The sequence below is a fragment of the Globicephala melas genome, chromosome 11 (genome assembly GCF_963455315.2).
Source record: "Globicephala melas chromosome 11, mGloMel1.2, whole genome shotgun sequence".
NCBI classification, from domain to species: Eukaryota; Metazoa; Chordata; class Mammalia; order Artiodactyla; family Delphinidae; genus Globicephala; species Globicephala melas.
This window is the reverse complement of record NC_083324.2, coordinates 57,384,752-57,400,693: the sequence shown is the minus strand read 5'-3', so window position 1 is coordinate 57,400,693 and position 15,942 is coordinate 57,384,752. Positions and strand designations below refer to the sequence as shown.

The 15,942-nt window shown below is 39.7% G+C and overlaps 1 protein-coding gene across 1 annotated transcript in view; it reads left to right on the top strand.

Annotated features, from left to right (window-relative positions):
- The window catches only part of KHDRBS2 (KH RNA binding domain containing, signal transduction associated 2), a 699,880-nt gene that overhangs the window by 410,310 nt on the left and 273,628 nt on the right, over nucleotides 1–15,942 (top strand). The window contains exon 6 of the mRNA XM_030840977.2: nucleotides 232–430. Coding sequence (XP_030696837.1) covers nucleotides 232–430 — 199 coding nt within the window. The remainder of the gene's footprint in view (nucleotides 1–231; nucleotides 431–15,942) is intronic.

The window sequence follows — 15,942 nt, the reverse complement described above, 5'->3', positions numbered from 1 at the left end:
ATTTTACATGGTTTTTATGATAACTAAGTCATAACCAATATTTACAAAACTTATTCTGTGGAGGTCAAAATGCTTTATATCCTAAAGAATCTCCATTAAACACACACACTCGCAACACTCACACATGCAGAAATAAATGTGTTTTCTTCCCATTGTATAGAGGCTATAAGATGAGAGCTTTGCCTGCTCTCATTACTTGTTTCTCATCTGTATGTGACCTGTTTCTCCTAGGGGCCGTGGGGGTGCCATTCCTCCTCCCCCACCACCTGGACGAGGCGTTCTCACCCCTAGAGGGACCACTGTGACCCGTGGTGCTCTTCCAGTGCCCCCTGTAGCAAGAGGCGTCCCTGCCCCGCGAGCACGGGCATCACCCACTGTGCCAGGATACAGGGTACCCCCTCCTCCATCCCATGAGGGGTATGAAGAGTATGTAAGTACTCTTGAGAAATCAGTTAATTAGGAGGAGTTAAGTTTGATGGGGAATAAATTAAACTTCAAAGACATTCATATACCACGAATATAGCAAATAATGTTTGTTGCAGAAAACAAATGTCATTTGCAACAGAATTTAGCAGTGCATTTTAAATGAGGGCATTTTTTTGTTTTTGGTTTTTTTTCCGGTACGCGGGACTCTCACTGTTGTGGCCTCTCCTGTTGCGGAGCACAGGCTCCGGACGCGCAGGCTCAGCAGCCATGGTTCACGTGCCCAGCCACTCCGCGGCATGTCGGATCTTCCCAGACCGGGGCACGAACCCGTGTCCCCTGCATCGGCAGGTGGACTGTCAACCACTGCGCCACCAGGGAAGCCCTAAATGAGGGCATTTTGAGAAAATCCTTCATTGTACAGGTGCCATCATTGTTGTTAGTATCAGTTAAATAGCTTAGATTTTAAGAAACAAATTATCCTCAGGTTTTCTTATCTTTAGAACACTCAATCAATTTCAAAATGGAAATAATTATAAACATAATGTGAATAGTCATGTATTTAGAAGATTATCCTGGGACATGATAAAGATTAACATAACTCAGAAGTATTTGACAAATATAATGTGATTATATTATAAACTTTGTTAATAATTTAAGACCATGTAGATGGTTTTTCATTTAAATATCCTACTCTCTCACTATATAAAAGATATGGAATTGGCAAGTAAGAATTCAGAACTCAAAAAATATAGACTGAACAGAAGAAGTGCAGTGTCTCTAAGCACCTCCTCCCTTTCCAGTCCTCTGTATCACATTATACTCCCTTTGACCTCTTTCATCCAGGTTGTTAGCTTTCCACTGGTCATATATTCTAGTCCCTGTATCTATTTCTCCTACTAGATTGTGAAACTTGTAAAAAGGGGCAGTTTTCTATTCACTTGTATAACCATACTAAGTCCACTCTAAATGTTCAATTGAATTGATGCAAGCCAGATCATAGTACTATGAAACAGATATATTTTGCCTTTAACCTCTCCAGGGTGCCCGTCCCCTAATCTAGGTGTTTGTTTCATTCAACCATCCATAGACATGCCGTCCTCTCAAATGTCCTCTGTGAATGATTACTAATATAAACTCTTCAAGGACGGTTACCGTCACATTCTGTGCATTCAAAACATATAAATGTTTTATGGACTGGTTAATAACCAAGAAAAATGTAATCTTAAAACAAAGTGAAAATGGTTGATAGGTGTCACTAAGAACACATTAATGCTTAAAGCATGTTAGTTTTTAGGAACGCTACTGATTAAATATGAAACACTGACTAATATCTGTAAGAGTGAAGAAAAAATATTAAGTTTAATCTTGCGCGGAAGCGGCGCGGCTGGGTGGGGAGTCCGGCAGCGGGAGTCGCGGACCGTCGTCGTGGCTGCGCGTGGCGGTGGTGCGCTCGAGCAACCAGAACCGGAGCATGGAGGCGGCACAACATCCTCAGGTAGTTGGGGCCTCCACCCTGACCCAGCGCGCCCCGCGGACGCCGGCCGACCGGCCGTCCCTCCGGCCTTCCCGGCCCGTGCTGGGTGGCGGCGGCCGCGGTTCCCGGCCCCAGTTCTCCCCGACCCGTGCTCGGCGGCCCAGGTTCCCAGGCAGCCGGTGCGCCGCGGCCCCCGAAGGACGGCCGAGAGGCGTCGCCGCGTCCGGGTTCTTTGGCTCCAGGGCCGAGCCCAGAGAGGAATCGACAAAACTCGGTCCGCCGCGCGGTCCCCCACATGTGCTTAGCGTCGCGAAAAAAATCACATTCTGAGCCGAAATGCTTCCGGTCGCCGAAACCTCAAAGCTGCTAGTAAACCTGAAAGGCTGATGCTGTTCGCGTCTACTTCGTACGCACGTCTGTGTATCTGAAAATCATGGCCTCTGTAAAATGCTCAGCAGTGAGGCGGTAAGTTCCAAGACCAAGGTTAGGGTCCACGAGAGGTTAGGCCGGTTGTGCCCAGGGCGTGTCGGCTTTTTATCAAATATGGAAAACTTGCGCGACAGAATCTCAGGAAAGAACAAGTCGTAAAAACACGGAAATGGCCTATTTTAACTTCATGCATTTGTGTATTTGCTCCTATCTACATTTTTCAAGTCTCATGCAAAAAAATCCGTTCTCCTCCCTTGGAAAATCTCCAGTCGGTAAGTTCTGAACCACACGTGAGTTTGGTTTCACGCTTCTAGTTTATATTTCAGTGCTAACTCTCCTTTTGTGCCCCTGGTGTTGTATATGTTAAATAAAAGTTTATTCCCGTTTGATAAAAAAAAAAATTAAGTTTAAAAATCCATTTCTGTGAGAAAAGGGGAAATGTGTTCATCTCAGGTATCTTGTACAACATCAGGTATCAGTATTTAAAATCTTAGTCTGAAAATTGCAACATCTGCAGCAGAAAACATATTCTACCCTCTGAACAAGACCACTGATCTGAAAACACAAACCCTGGTCCTGGTTCTACCATCTCTTCCGTGAGATGTACTGTGTAGGAAATAAGTGCTTGTTGAATGAATGAATAATCCACAACAGGGAAGGTGGGATTGTTTTTTGTTTTTCTTTTTGTTTTTTATCTCTGAGGAACTAGGTCTACCATCTTTATGTGCTTTGCCACTATGGTGTATTTGTCTTCCAAACAGAAGCCTAAACAGTCAAATCTTTATTTCAAAAATTAAAAGAGAGAGAAATAGCGGTCAACATTGTTATTAATCAAAGAATTTACAGGGCTTATAGGGCACAGTGAAAGAGAACAAGATTGGAAAAGCATTGTAGTTTTTCATGTAGCTCCAAAAATATTGTAATCTTTCACATGCATTCCAATTTGTAATGAATAGATCAAGGACTGCAAGGCAAAAAACAGTAAGCTACAAAGGAATAAAGAGTTTATGGAAGTATGGGCATATTCCGATAAAGGGTATATTCTGAATGGGAAAATTTAAGAGGAGTGTGGTTCTTTTATAGTAAGTAAAAGAAAATGCAAAGCCATGTAAATCTGATTTTTAAAACTTAGATTTAAAGTATCCAGTCCCTTTAATTCATTCACTCAATCCTTTACTGAGCCTCTATCTTATTTCAGGCACTGTTCTAATGGTCCTAGAGATGTAGCTGTGAACAAACCAGATCAAATATTTACTTTCATAATGCTTACATTTTAGTGGGAGAAGACAGGAACAAACATATATAAAGAAATGAATAAAGTAAAGTCAGGTAGAGATAAGGGCTCCAGAGGGAGGTGGCAGGAGGGCACCACCATCAAAAGAGCTGTTAGGGAAGGTCTCTCTGACCTAGAGGCTCCAGCAAGTGTCTAACTAAAGGTAGAGTCTAGGCCAAGGGGCTGCCTCTATACAAAGGCATCCCTGGTTAAGGAAACAGCAAGCAGAAAGGCACTGAGGAGGAACATGCTTGAAGTGTTTGGGGATCAGCAAGGAAGACATCAAGGCTGGAGAGAGTGTGTGAGGGGGACCAGATGAGGTCAAGGGATGGACAGGCCAATTCATGTTGCTATTGGAGAGTTTGGGGCAGGAAAGTGACATGAGCAGATTTATTTTTTAAAAGATTTCTTCTGTATACATTGCAGAGAACAGAATATGTGGTGAGGTGGGCACAAGAATTGAAATAAGGAGACTGGTGGCATCCCCATCGACAAAACGAGGCTTAGAGGGGTAAGAAGAGGTCTATTCTGAGTGAACTGTGGAAATGAACTAGTAGGATTTGATGATGGGATAGATGGAGGAGGTGGGAAAAAAGAAAAGAGTAAAAGATAATTTTGTGAAGCGAAGGTTAAACTGAACCTTGGACTGAACAACCAGGTAAAACTGAGGTGCCATTTGTTGAAATGAGGAGTACGGAGTGACGCAGACAGGGGGTTGGAAAGTTTGGCCTTCAGGAAAGTCTGTTGTGTTGCTGGGTGAACACACCCGATTTTTGAAACAGAAAGCAGCATCCCACAATTTGAAATGTGTCACTAGCTGTGTAATTTATAACACCCTGCGGCTTGCATTTCCTCTTCTATATAATGGCGATAATCATTTCAGCCTCACAAGACTGCAATGAATGTTAGGAATAAGCATCCATAAGCACTTAAAACATAAGCATGCATAAGTACCCCGAACATTATAGACAGTCAATAAGAAATAACTATTACACAAAATTTCATCATGTATTATACTCTTAAATTTCTCCCTGGGATAAGCTATGGACCCATTGAAGTCACAGACATTTAGCTACTTTTTGTGAATTAATTGGGCATCATTATTTGCAAATAGGAGAAGCTATGTCATCTTCTTTTAGCAGTAAATAAGTAAAAAACAAACCTTGGGGGGGGGACTCTGTCAATGAAAATCAATAAACAATCTATAACAGGAAGAGAAAAGAGTTTTATTTGAGCCAAACTGAGGACTATAATCCAGAAGCCAGCTTCCCGGATTACTCTGAGGAACTGCTCCAGAGAAGCAGGGTTTTCAACACTGTTTTATGCATTGTCAGAGCAAAGAACATCAAACAAGTCAGGGATACTTTCCTTCAAGGTTTCAAAAAAACAGATCAGCATGTACACAGCAAGTCAATATGGCCCTGTCCCCTGGGAAGGGAGTCTTATCATCAAAGGAGTACCAGCACTGGCGTCCCAGGAAGGAAGGCATTTAGTCTTTATTTTAACATGGACATTCTTTACTTCTGGTCAATGCACCCTTTTCTTTAATAATTAAAGCAGATATACAGTGTATGTTTTATAGGCCACAAACAGGCTGTTCTAGTTAGAATATAGTTCAAGTTAACTCATGTATAAGCCAGAATGACTTCCCCACATCTCAACATGTAAAAATTTCCTGTATTAGGCATCATGAAGTCCAGTAATAGGAATGCCATCAGGCCTTAAGAAATAGCTAAACCGAGGCACTAGAATCCCTCCCCACATTTCCTCTCTGGTTTTTTTGCATATGTTTTCATTCCACTTTAACATACAAACTCGATATTTGGCTACGCTGATCAACATGACTTAGCACATGGTGCTGCCAAGTTTACACATCCAAGTGCAGTTCTCCTCACCTACAGATACTGACTGGCTGGCCATCTCTCAGCCCTAATCTGGATCCCCAGGTGGGAGAATTGTGTTCATTCGGGCTTGCCAGGTGTCTATGACTGTAGAGCAGGTGTCTCTTGAAATCAGATCTGGGATCTACAGACTCATCAGCTACCAGTGACGTGGGTGGTGTAGGCGTGACATTCACACAACATAAGCATGCTTCCTGGGTACCCAGCCCCAAGGACCATATGCAGAGGCATTAGTTTCCAGAGAAGGAGAAAAATATTATGAACTTGACAGAAATCCAAAATTTTAAATAATTCATTCCTCTGTAAGAGGTAAGAAAAACAAAAGTTTAAGTGTCTCAGTAGCAAAATAACAGCACCATGCTTAGTTGATTGTGAAAATATCAAGGGGTTCTTAACTTTCAGATAAAATTACTTAGACAAGATTCCCTTTATTATAAATGACAGTATGGGGCAATTCACTCTTCAGACCTTTCTTCCTTCCCTGCTGAGGCTCTGACCACGTGGACTGTCTACAGGTGATCAGATCTTGTGGCTGCTTGCCCAACCTGAAACAGCTCACCGTCAATGAGACTGCTGTTCAAAACCATCTTTAGCGTTAGTTGAATCTTTTAAAAAATGTGAACTTTAGTTTGTTACATGTCCTAATCCAGACTTTAAATATTTTAAAGCTTCTCTTCACTGACTTTCTGCTAAGAAGAGTACATTTACTTTTTTCAGCTCCATCATCATGATTGAAGTAGATTTGGGGAATAGATTTTTAAAAAGCTCCCACACAACAAAATATAAAGTTCTATCAGTGGATAATATGTAAAATAAACTTAAACTTTTGAATACCTACTAGGTTCCCGTCACTAATCTCATGATAACACTACCAACCAGCTATAGTAGACTGAGGCTTGTACCCAGTTTTATATTCTACACAGTACTTGTCTCACAAAGAACTCAAACACATGTATACAGGTCATTTGTACTTCATACCTTAAATCCAGATCATCAGTCAGTGTTTGAATCCCCTCAGCAATATTTAGAACATCTCCCAGCCCCTACATGAGCATCTACAACTATAGAGAACTCAATACATCTAGAAACTAGGTGTCGGAAAAATAAAAACTGTGGGGCTTCCCTGGTGGCGCAGTTGTTGAGAGTCCACCTGCCAATGCAGGGGACACAGGTTCGTGCCCCAGTCTGGGAAGATCCCACATGCTGTGGAGCGGCTAGGCCCGTGAGCCATGGCCACTGAGCCTGCGCGTCCAGAGCCTGTGCTCCGCAACGGGAGAGACCACAACAGAGGCCCGCATACCGCAAAAAAATAAAAAAATAAAAAAAATTAAAACTGTGATTAAAGAGACGCTGCCTCTACTTTCAAAAGCATGGCGTCTAGTGGGAGGGTCCAAAAGTCTAACGATTAACATATAATATGTAATTGCTGTGTGGGGCTCTTATCTTACTCTATTATAATTGTCACTCTTATCTTCTCCCACTTACAAGATTTAGACATCCTATAGGCAGAAACTGTTTCTTACATTTATCTTATGTTTGCAGTTCTAAGTAATGTGCTTGGTAATAGCAAATAAATTAAACCTGTGATATTGTTGGAAAGATGTTATACACATGCACAGTTCCATACATATACACATTCTATGTAAACAATAACTGAATGAAGGTACAACATAGCATATATTGTGTCAAATAGAGACTATACCTTCTCCAGCAAAGATAATTATTTTCACAACTATGGGTATTTAGAAAAACCTCTAAGATGGTAAGCAAAACAACAGCAGACCAAGATGAATAAGTATTACTTTGAGAATTAGAGAGAAGAGGAAGGATGCTCCATGCAAAAAGGAATGATAAAGGGGAAAGCAAGAAGAGGGACTTTTCAAAGCAAACCCAAAGAATACAGGAAAATAATTTGGGGAAAGAGAGTTCATTTAAAATAGCAGGGGAAATAATTGGGGTTACAGATGAGTTCAAAGGCTGAGGTTATAATGCCACTGATTGTATAATAAAGGGCCACATGAAGGTTTTTAAGCAGAGGATAAACTAAGGTTTGGGGGAATTTTATCATTCTCAGTTGGTTAGGGTGGATTTAGGGATTCGACTACAATGGTGAAACTTAGTGAGAGGTGGCCTTGACTATGAGCACAGGAAAGTGACTGGAAGAATCAAGGCAAAGGTAACACTGAAGATGGAAACACTAAGGTTTGCTGTCAAGAGGATGAGGGAGGAGTCGGGACAGGCAGCCCAGGCTCGGCAGAGGTGTGTTGTGTGGGGGTGTGTGCGCAGGGGGCAGAAGGAGGGAGGGCCGTGCTGGAAGAACTGACCTTCCAGGCACGGGGAAGTGCTCACACAGTCATGTTCCTTTGTTGCAAAAGTAAGGTGTTTTACGTGCTATCAGTTGCGATCACTTGCCTACCTGTCACACTTTCCCATGGGTGGGGTCGTGTTGGAGTGGATAAGGCTGTTTGTGAGAGCGTGCCAAGTGGAGTTTGTGTTGGAAATTCTTTAAGTTTGGGTTTAGTCGACTAGGTTTACTTGTATGAGTTAGGTACTGCTAACATTGCATTGTAGAAGTAACTCCGGGGATACTCTTCCTGGCTCATCCGATGTATTCATGGATGGAGATCTGAGTCTGCTGTTTAGTCGTGCCCTCGGCACTGGTGCTGGGACGCGTGCTTAGTGTTGGAGGAACCGGAACTGAATGGTTTGGGGCTGGAAATGTTCTGTCAAAAACTCTTCTATGTCATTTAGCTCAACTAAATGAAAGAAATTTGATAGGGGCTTCCCCAAATGTGACAATTCTAACAGTCTATAACTAACCATCAATGAGATGTGAAACTGAAAGAAATGTTTCAAAAGTATCAGTGTTAACAATGTTTTTCTATCAACCATGCTAGAGGGAAAAAACTGAATTTCTTCAACTCTCTATAGAAAATATTATAAAATCATTGTCATATTAGAGGTGATAAAAACCTGTGCTTCAAAAAGTAGGGAAAAGTCGTTTAGGGGTACATCAGGCAGTTAATAAAAATACTATATTATTTTCGGGAATTTGTGATATTTGTAGTATTTTCAGCTTTTAAAATTTTGCAATTGGTCCTGATTGCTTTTCTCGTTCAAAATAAATATTCACTCTCATGCTTAACTTATATTAATAATTTTGTAACCTTTTTCTTAAAGATAGAATGCAAAATTATATAACCTTCAAACCCATAATCTCTGGATCCCGTAGAGGAAAACAATGGCAACATTTATAGGAAAGTTTATATATAGGGCTGGAGGGGTCCAGTGGGGTATTGCTTAAAGAAAGAACTGTGTAACCTTAGTTTCTAGTACTGCAAGTCTGTTCCACTGTCCTTAGTTACAACCATGCTGGTACTGTTGATAAGTATGCTGTTCCTTTGTGGAAATGCTGTCCTTTTAACAAAAGTTTTGTGGGAGAATTGAACGTGCAAGTAAAGGCACACAACTTCTGGAAGTGCCCACCAGAACATCACACTGTATGAAAACATACTGACAACATCATAAATACTCTCTTGCATCTTATGTGTTGGTATAGCATGAAAACAAACAAACCAAAACCCTCAGACACGTAAAATAGTTTCTAGTTTCAAAAGACATAGGTCTATTTTTTAAATATTTTTTAAAATTTTAAAAATTTTAAAAATTAAAATTTTTTAAATTTTAAAATATTTTAAAATTATTTTTAAATTACCTCGTGGTTTTTCCAACAGTTCATACCCAGACAGGGACTTGTATGGGGGCAAACAAAGCAAAGAGAGATGTCAGCTCAGTTCTGCAGGAGAGGTGCTGGTCATGTATAATCAGTCATGTTAGCCTAATTTATGAAATTCATTTTGACAAATTGTTGAGACGCTTTTCTTCCCATCGGTCTTACTAAGCCTGTTGGCACTGTAGCACATTCTACCATATACTTCAGACTCTGAGGCATCCTCCCAGTAACAATGAGAGAACTAGAAAATTCACTGTAATTCAATAACGCTTAAAAGTTCCATAAATGAATTCAGGCTGCCAACCTTCAGTTTCAAGTGTATGGAACATTTTTTTGACAGGAGAGGGAAATAAGTATTGAATGATAATTGAAATCAATTCTTGTGCCATTTTTGTGGAAGGAAAGATTATGAGCCTGATCTATAATGCATTTCGAGGGGCACCACATGTGGTTTTCTGTGTAAAAGCTAAGAGCCTTCACCCAGCAAAGAGAGATTTTTATTAGAGTTTCTAGATTGATATTTGTATTCCATTAAACAGTCTTGTTTAAGTTTCATGCTCAAGTCTCCTCTTAGCAGAAACTAATTTACCAGAATGTGTTGTAGGATTTTGTTTTGTGAAATGTTACTAATATTTACAATAACCAACACATGTAAGGTTAATGAAATACTTTTTGAAACTATAGAATGGGCATAATACTACCTGTGGTTCAAATGTTCATAGAAAGTTAGTGGTATTTAAACACTATTAAAATATTAAATTATGTGCCCAAATAATATAAGATGGTGTCTTTTAAAATTGTGTGTATTTTTCTTCTAAAGTTGAAGCTTGATTAAGCCATCCTTCTTCTAGCATCGTGTTTTACACGTTTAAGCCATTTTAGAACAGATGCAGGTTCTTCTGTTGGCCACACACTTAACGATTGTATCCAAACCTGTACCTTAATTACCATGATGACTAAGGTCTTTTTTAACACTTACAACACTTACGAGGATGAACATAGGTTTTCTCTCTGAAGCTTTTTTAAGGTGAATTTTAGCTGATGGAAAATATTATATCACAGTGTATTTTGAAGTTTCCTCCAGGCTCTGCAGCTGTGATCTTTTTGTAGTGTCTGCTATAGACAAGGGGGAAGAGAGCAAAAAATGCCACCTCAGCCTTGAGGAGATCTACCATTCTCTTGGGTTTTTTTTTTTTTTTGCGGTACGCGGGCCTCTCACTGTTGTGGCCTCTCCCGTTGCAGAGCCCAGGCTCCGGACGCGCAGGCTCAGCGGCCATGGCTCACGGGCCCAGCCGCTCCGCGGCATGTGGGATCTTCCCGGACCGGGGCATGAACCTGTGTCCCCTGCATCGGCAGGCGGACTCTCAACCACTGCGCCACCAGGGAAGCCCCATTCTCTTGTTTTTTACATTATTAGTATATATTAGTTTTTTTAAATCTATGGTTTATATATGGCATGGCTTAAGGATTAATAATGAAAGTGAGTTGAGCATTACTTTATTTCTATAGGTATGTTCTTAAAAGGCTGTGCTGGGTACAAGTTAATAGTTTCTATATCATTTTTTTCTTCTGAGTTGATTATGAGTTTGCCAATTATATGCCCACTGAAAAATTAAGACCCAGTATAGGGTGACAAATACCTAAGCATACCTAAGAATCCCAAAATTCATTTTTTCTTTTGCTGGTTGAAAAGCATTGTTTTATGTGTTTTACCAACACCTCTCTCATATTTTTCTGTCAAAGAAAACTTAATTAAATACGACTTGCATGGGTAGCTTGATTATCAATGGCTTTTCCAAATAGGAATGGTTACATTGCATTAAGTCCTTGTCCATATTTTGGCTGTCTTCCACTATGGATTCTCCATTCAGTGGAAAATAGTGGCTGCTAAATCTTTCCATCAGTTACAGATTTTTGTGATTATTTTTTGTCATATGAGCTAAAGGCTTTTACTGGGGAAGCTACAAATGTCCTTTGCAATAACTTTTAATAATCTCATTATTTGAATTAAGGTAATTTCTCTTCATTATTGAAGATGGGAAACTGTATTTCCCTTTAAATGAAACCATATTGTATTATAGTTTTCATATGTAACTTAGGCAGCAAATATCATTCCAAACTAAATCTACAAAAGCCCTTTCCTCCATGAAAAAAATCTCCACTAAAATTTCTTCCCAAACTACCAAGTTTCATCTAGCTGTATTCCCCTTTTTCTATTCTAAGCTCCTTACAAGGCTATAATAACATCACATTTTCAGTTTTCGTCTCCAAAACTATCTTAAACTTTGACTGTCGCTATGGACCTACTTGTTTGAGAGGCTCCGACTATTTGTGGACTTTTCCATTCAGGGTTCCTCCTGATTTGTCTCCTTCTATTTAGTTGAACATCAAAAAATATACACTCATCTTTTGCTTCTTGGTTTTGTTTTAAATGCTAAATTCACTTTTGTTTTCCTAAAATACTAAATTCATCACGTCACTTCTTTGTTAGAAAACATCAATCTCTCCCTGTTGCCTGAAGAATAAAATTCCAACTTCCTAATTTTATTAGAAGATGAAGTTCTTTAATTTTATGAGCTTACTTGCTATTAACTGTGTTTCATTTTCAAATGAGATTTTGACCATGAATAAAATAAATGAACAAGCAAGAGAGAAAAATTCTAAATTTATGTAGCCAATCCAGTTATCAGCATCTTTATAATTCTTAAACTATTAAAATGTATTGTGCTATTTGATTCAATTTAACTTATCATTTATTGAATACCCATTTTATATTATGTGAAGTTCCACAGGAAGAGGCAATGAGAGATAAAAAATATATAGTTACCTTTAATAGGTGGCTGTTGTATTTTAGGACTTTTAGATACATAATCTCACAACAATAATAAAGGGTAAGAGGTATAATCTTTGCTTTTCCATTAGAGAATTGTGGGGTCAGAAGATTAGAGAAATCTATCAGTCACCTGTCTGACAGCAGAGCCAGACAGCTCTGTCTTAAAAATTAACATCTTTTTTTGATATGAATATGTAAAAGGCAAAGCTTCTGGCTTTAAAAGGGCAACAGATAACACACCTGGACAAAAAAAAAAAACCCCAAAACTCACAGGTTCAGGGCAGAGTATAATTTGTGAGAGTTGACTCAAGACTTCATTGTGAGAAATATGCTAATATTTTCCTGACTTACTTCACAAACTGGGTTTAAAGTAGTTATGACATCAGCTGGAAATCCCATTAACTGAACATACCTGTAATTTTTTATTTGCTTTTCTTGCACTCAGAAAGTTTAAAGAACTGATTTGTTCTAATGCTATCTATTTGATATAGTGTAAATTAAAAAATTTAGGGGGGAATGTGACCAATAATCTTCAACTTTATAGTAGTAGGATAGAAAAGACTAGGGCAGTTAGGCACATCCTCAAGTTCTTTGGAAATATAGAATATTAAAAGTAGCAAAAAAGCCCAATGATGGCAATAAATAATGATGATACTCATAGTAGAAACAACTAATATAATTAAGTACTTATTATGAGCCAGACACTATGCAAAATTTTTCATCTTCAACATTGAATTTTTACAATAATCTTATTAGGTTGGTATTATTCCCATTTTACAGTTGAAGAAACTGAGGTTTAAAGAGGGTGAGTAGTATTCCCAAAGTTACAAGACCAGTAAGCAACAGTGCAAGGGTTCATAGAAGTCCAAGGGTAGTGCTCATACTCTCCAAGCTATAACATAGTGCTTAATACACAGCAGGTGCTTGCCTAAGTACTCTACATGCATAGACTCAAGTTACCCTCTTGGCACCTCTATGAGTTAGGTACTATTACTTTCTTAGAAATAAAAGCTTACATGCAGGGAGAGATTGAATAGCTGGACCAACATCAGCCAGGTAATCAGAAACAGAGCTGGGATTTCAAACCTTCTGGCTCCAATCCACCTCACCTTGCTCTGATGTCTCTGGGTAAGCTAGCAAAAAAAAAAGTCATTTGAAAAATTAGTTGCAAATGATACCGATGGAAAAGAAATTAGTGAAATACTTCAAAAACCACCTAGTAAATCCACCTGGACTATAGTGAACAAATAAAATAAAGGACTTGTGGGGGATGGGGCGAGGAGGGAAGGCTTGATCATGAGTTGGAGCAAAATAATAAAATGAGTTGTGAGAAAAATGCCTGGAAGAAAATGTAGTATTTAAGTTGACTGTTAGTGGGTACTGGGTGACCATTTCTGAGACATCCGAGGATTAATGTGGCTGTGCACATCAGCAGGGACTGAGGCAGGCAGACACCAGAGGCCGGAAGCACCATGAAAAGCTTTATGTCATGATCTCAGCAGGAGTGGAATAGAAAAGAGGGGACAATGAAGGACATAGTAAATTAATTAGGAGCTCTGGAACTAATTCCAGAATTTCAGCCTTGCAAACCATTTTAGGTAATCCAAAAATAAAATCTTATTCAATATTATTTCTTTTTTCCTTTTTTCATCTTGAAAATAGTTTATTATAGAAAATGTCTCTTCAAAATTTATAAATATGGCAATTAGTTTCTCTTCCAGCCTTATTGAGATATTATTGACATAAAACGTATGCAAGCATAAGGTGTACAATGTGATGATTAGATACAGTATATATTGCAAAATAATTACCACAATAAGGTTAGTTAACACTTCTATCCTCTCACGTAATTACAATAGTTCTATGTGTATGGTGATAACATTTAAGATCTACTTTCTTAACAGCTTTCAAGTATATAACACAGTATTGTTAATTATAGTAACCATAAATCTTATTTATCTTCTAGATGGGAGTTTATGCCCTTTGACCAATATCTTCCCATTTCCCCACCCTCAATATTATTTTTTGTCACCCTTTTTTACTGTAAATCTTGCTTTCCAATTTATCTACATTGTGATAAAAGCTTCAGTTAGGACACATTTTAGACAGTTGTTTATGAAAACCACAATCTTTAAATGAGATTTAGAAAAGAGATTTAGAAAAGAAAAATGATATTCATTTTTTTACTATAAGTAAAATAATATAATGTAGTTCTATAATGACTATAGATTTTGTTTCAGCCCAATGCTTGAACCACTTTCTGAAGTGATGTTTTAAACATAATATTACTGTAACACCACGGTTTTTACATTAATTCTTTTTAGAGCACCCATCTGTCAAAGGCAATTTTAGCCCTTGCTCTGGTGCATAATAGTGGAGAAAGAGTTTTCTGTTTTGTTTAGTTCTGTTTAGTAGTTTAATCTTTATTATGTGTCAGAGGTCACTTCTCTGCAGAGCCTCTGAAGCCCCTCTGGGAATGGTGTGGGGTGGCAAGCAGTGACCTCTGAGGGGAGGAACAGGGCTCAGTCTGAGGGAGGAAGTGATGTGGGTGAGGAAGGGGAGGGAAGGAAAGCCAGGACTTTCTGATGACTAATAAAGACCCCCTTCCTCTACCACATCACCTCCATTACGTTTTATTTCTACTCTGAGGAGAACATTTCAATGTTTAGGGATTGTGGAACTGTCTTTATCCCAGTGTATTTTCTAGGCATTTGCATTCCTTCTGGCTCCCTACCTTTCCTTCTGTTCCTTCAGGTCCTTCAGCCAGAACCACTGGGACATCTAGACAGTGCACAACAGAGCTGGTCCAACTCAGGGGTCAGCAAGCTCTAATTATAAAGGGCCAGAAAGTAACCATTTTTGGTTTGCGAGAAACACAGTATCTGTCACAACTACTCAATTTTGCTGTTGTAGCACAAAAGCAGCCATGCACAGCACACAAATGAATGAGAGCAACTTCTGTGTTCCAATAAAACCTACAAAAATAGGTGGTGGGGCTGATTTGGCCCATGGGCTTAATGTATAGCATCCAATGCATTTTGTATTTATCCCATGACAAATGTCAGAACCAAATTTACAAGAAACATATTTCTGCAATGGTGGCAAAAGGAAGATCCTGGAGTTTTAGTTTATGTGAATTATCTGAGGCCACTCCTGTTCTCATAGGAGCTGCCCACCAAAGAAGAGGTGTAAGATATTACATCAAACCATATAGAATTTACTCCATCAGTTCTCAGAGATAGTGGTTTGCATAAAATTAATTTCATTTCAAGCCCCTCCTAACCTTTTTTTTTTTTTTTTTTTTTGCATTACTTGGGCCTCTCACTGTTGTGGCCTCTCCCGCTGTGGAGCACAGGCTCCGGACGCGCAGGCTCAGCGGCCATGGCTCACGGGCCCAGCCGCTCCGCGGCATGTGGGATCCTCCCAGACCGGGGCACAAACCCGTGTCCCCTGTACCGGCAGGCGGACTCCCAACCACTGCGCCACCAGGGAAGCCCCCCTCCTGCCCTTTTAAAGATGCAAGTGTGGGGCTTCCCTGGTGGCGCAGTGGTTGAGAGTCGGCCTGCCAATGCAGGGGACTCGGGTTTGTACCCCGGTCCGGGGGAATCCCACATGCCGCGGAGCGGCTGGGCCTGCTGAGCCTGCACGTCTGGAGCCTGTGCTCCGCAACAGGAGAGGCCACAACAGTGAGAGGCCCGCGTACCGCAAAAAAAAAAAAAAAAAAAAAAAGATGCAAGTGTGATGTAGCACACTGCCAAAAAGCTCACAACAACAGCTAAATACCACTAAAGAAAAAAATCTCATTTTCAGCAGAGTTTCTGAAGGTGGGGGTGTGGAGGCACTGTGCAGGTGTCTTGTTAAATGATAAATGAG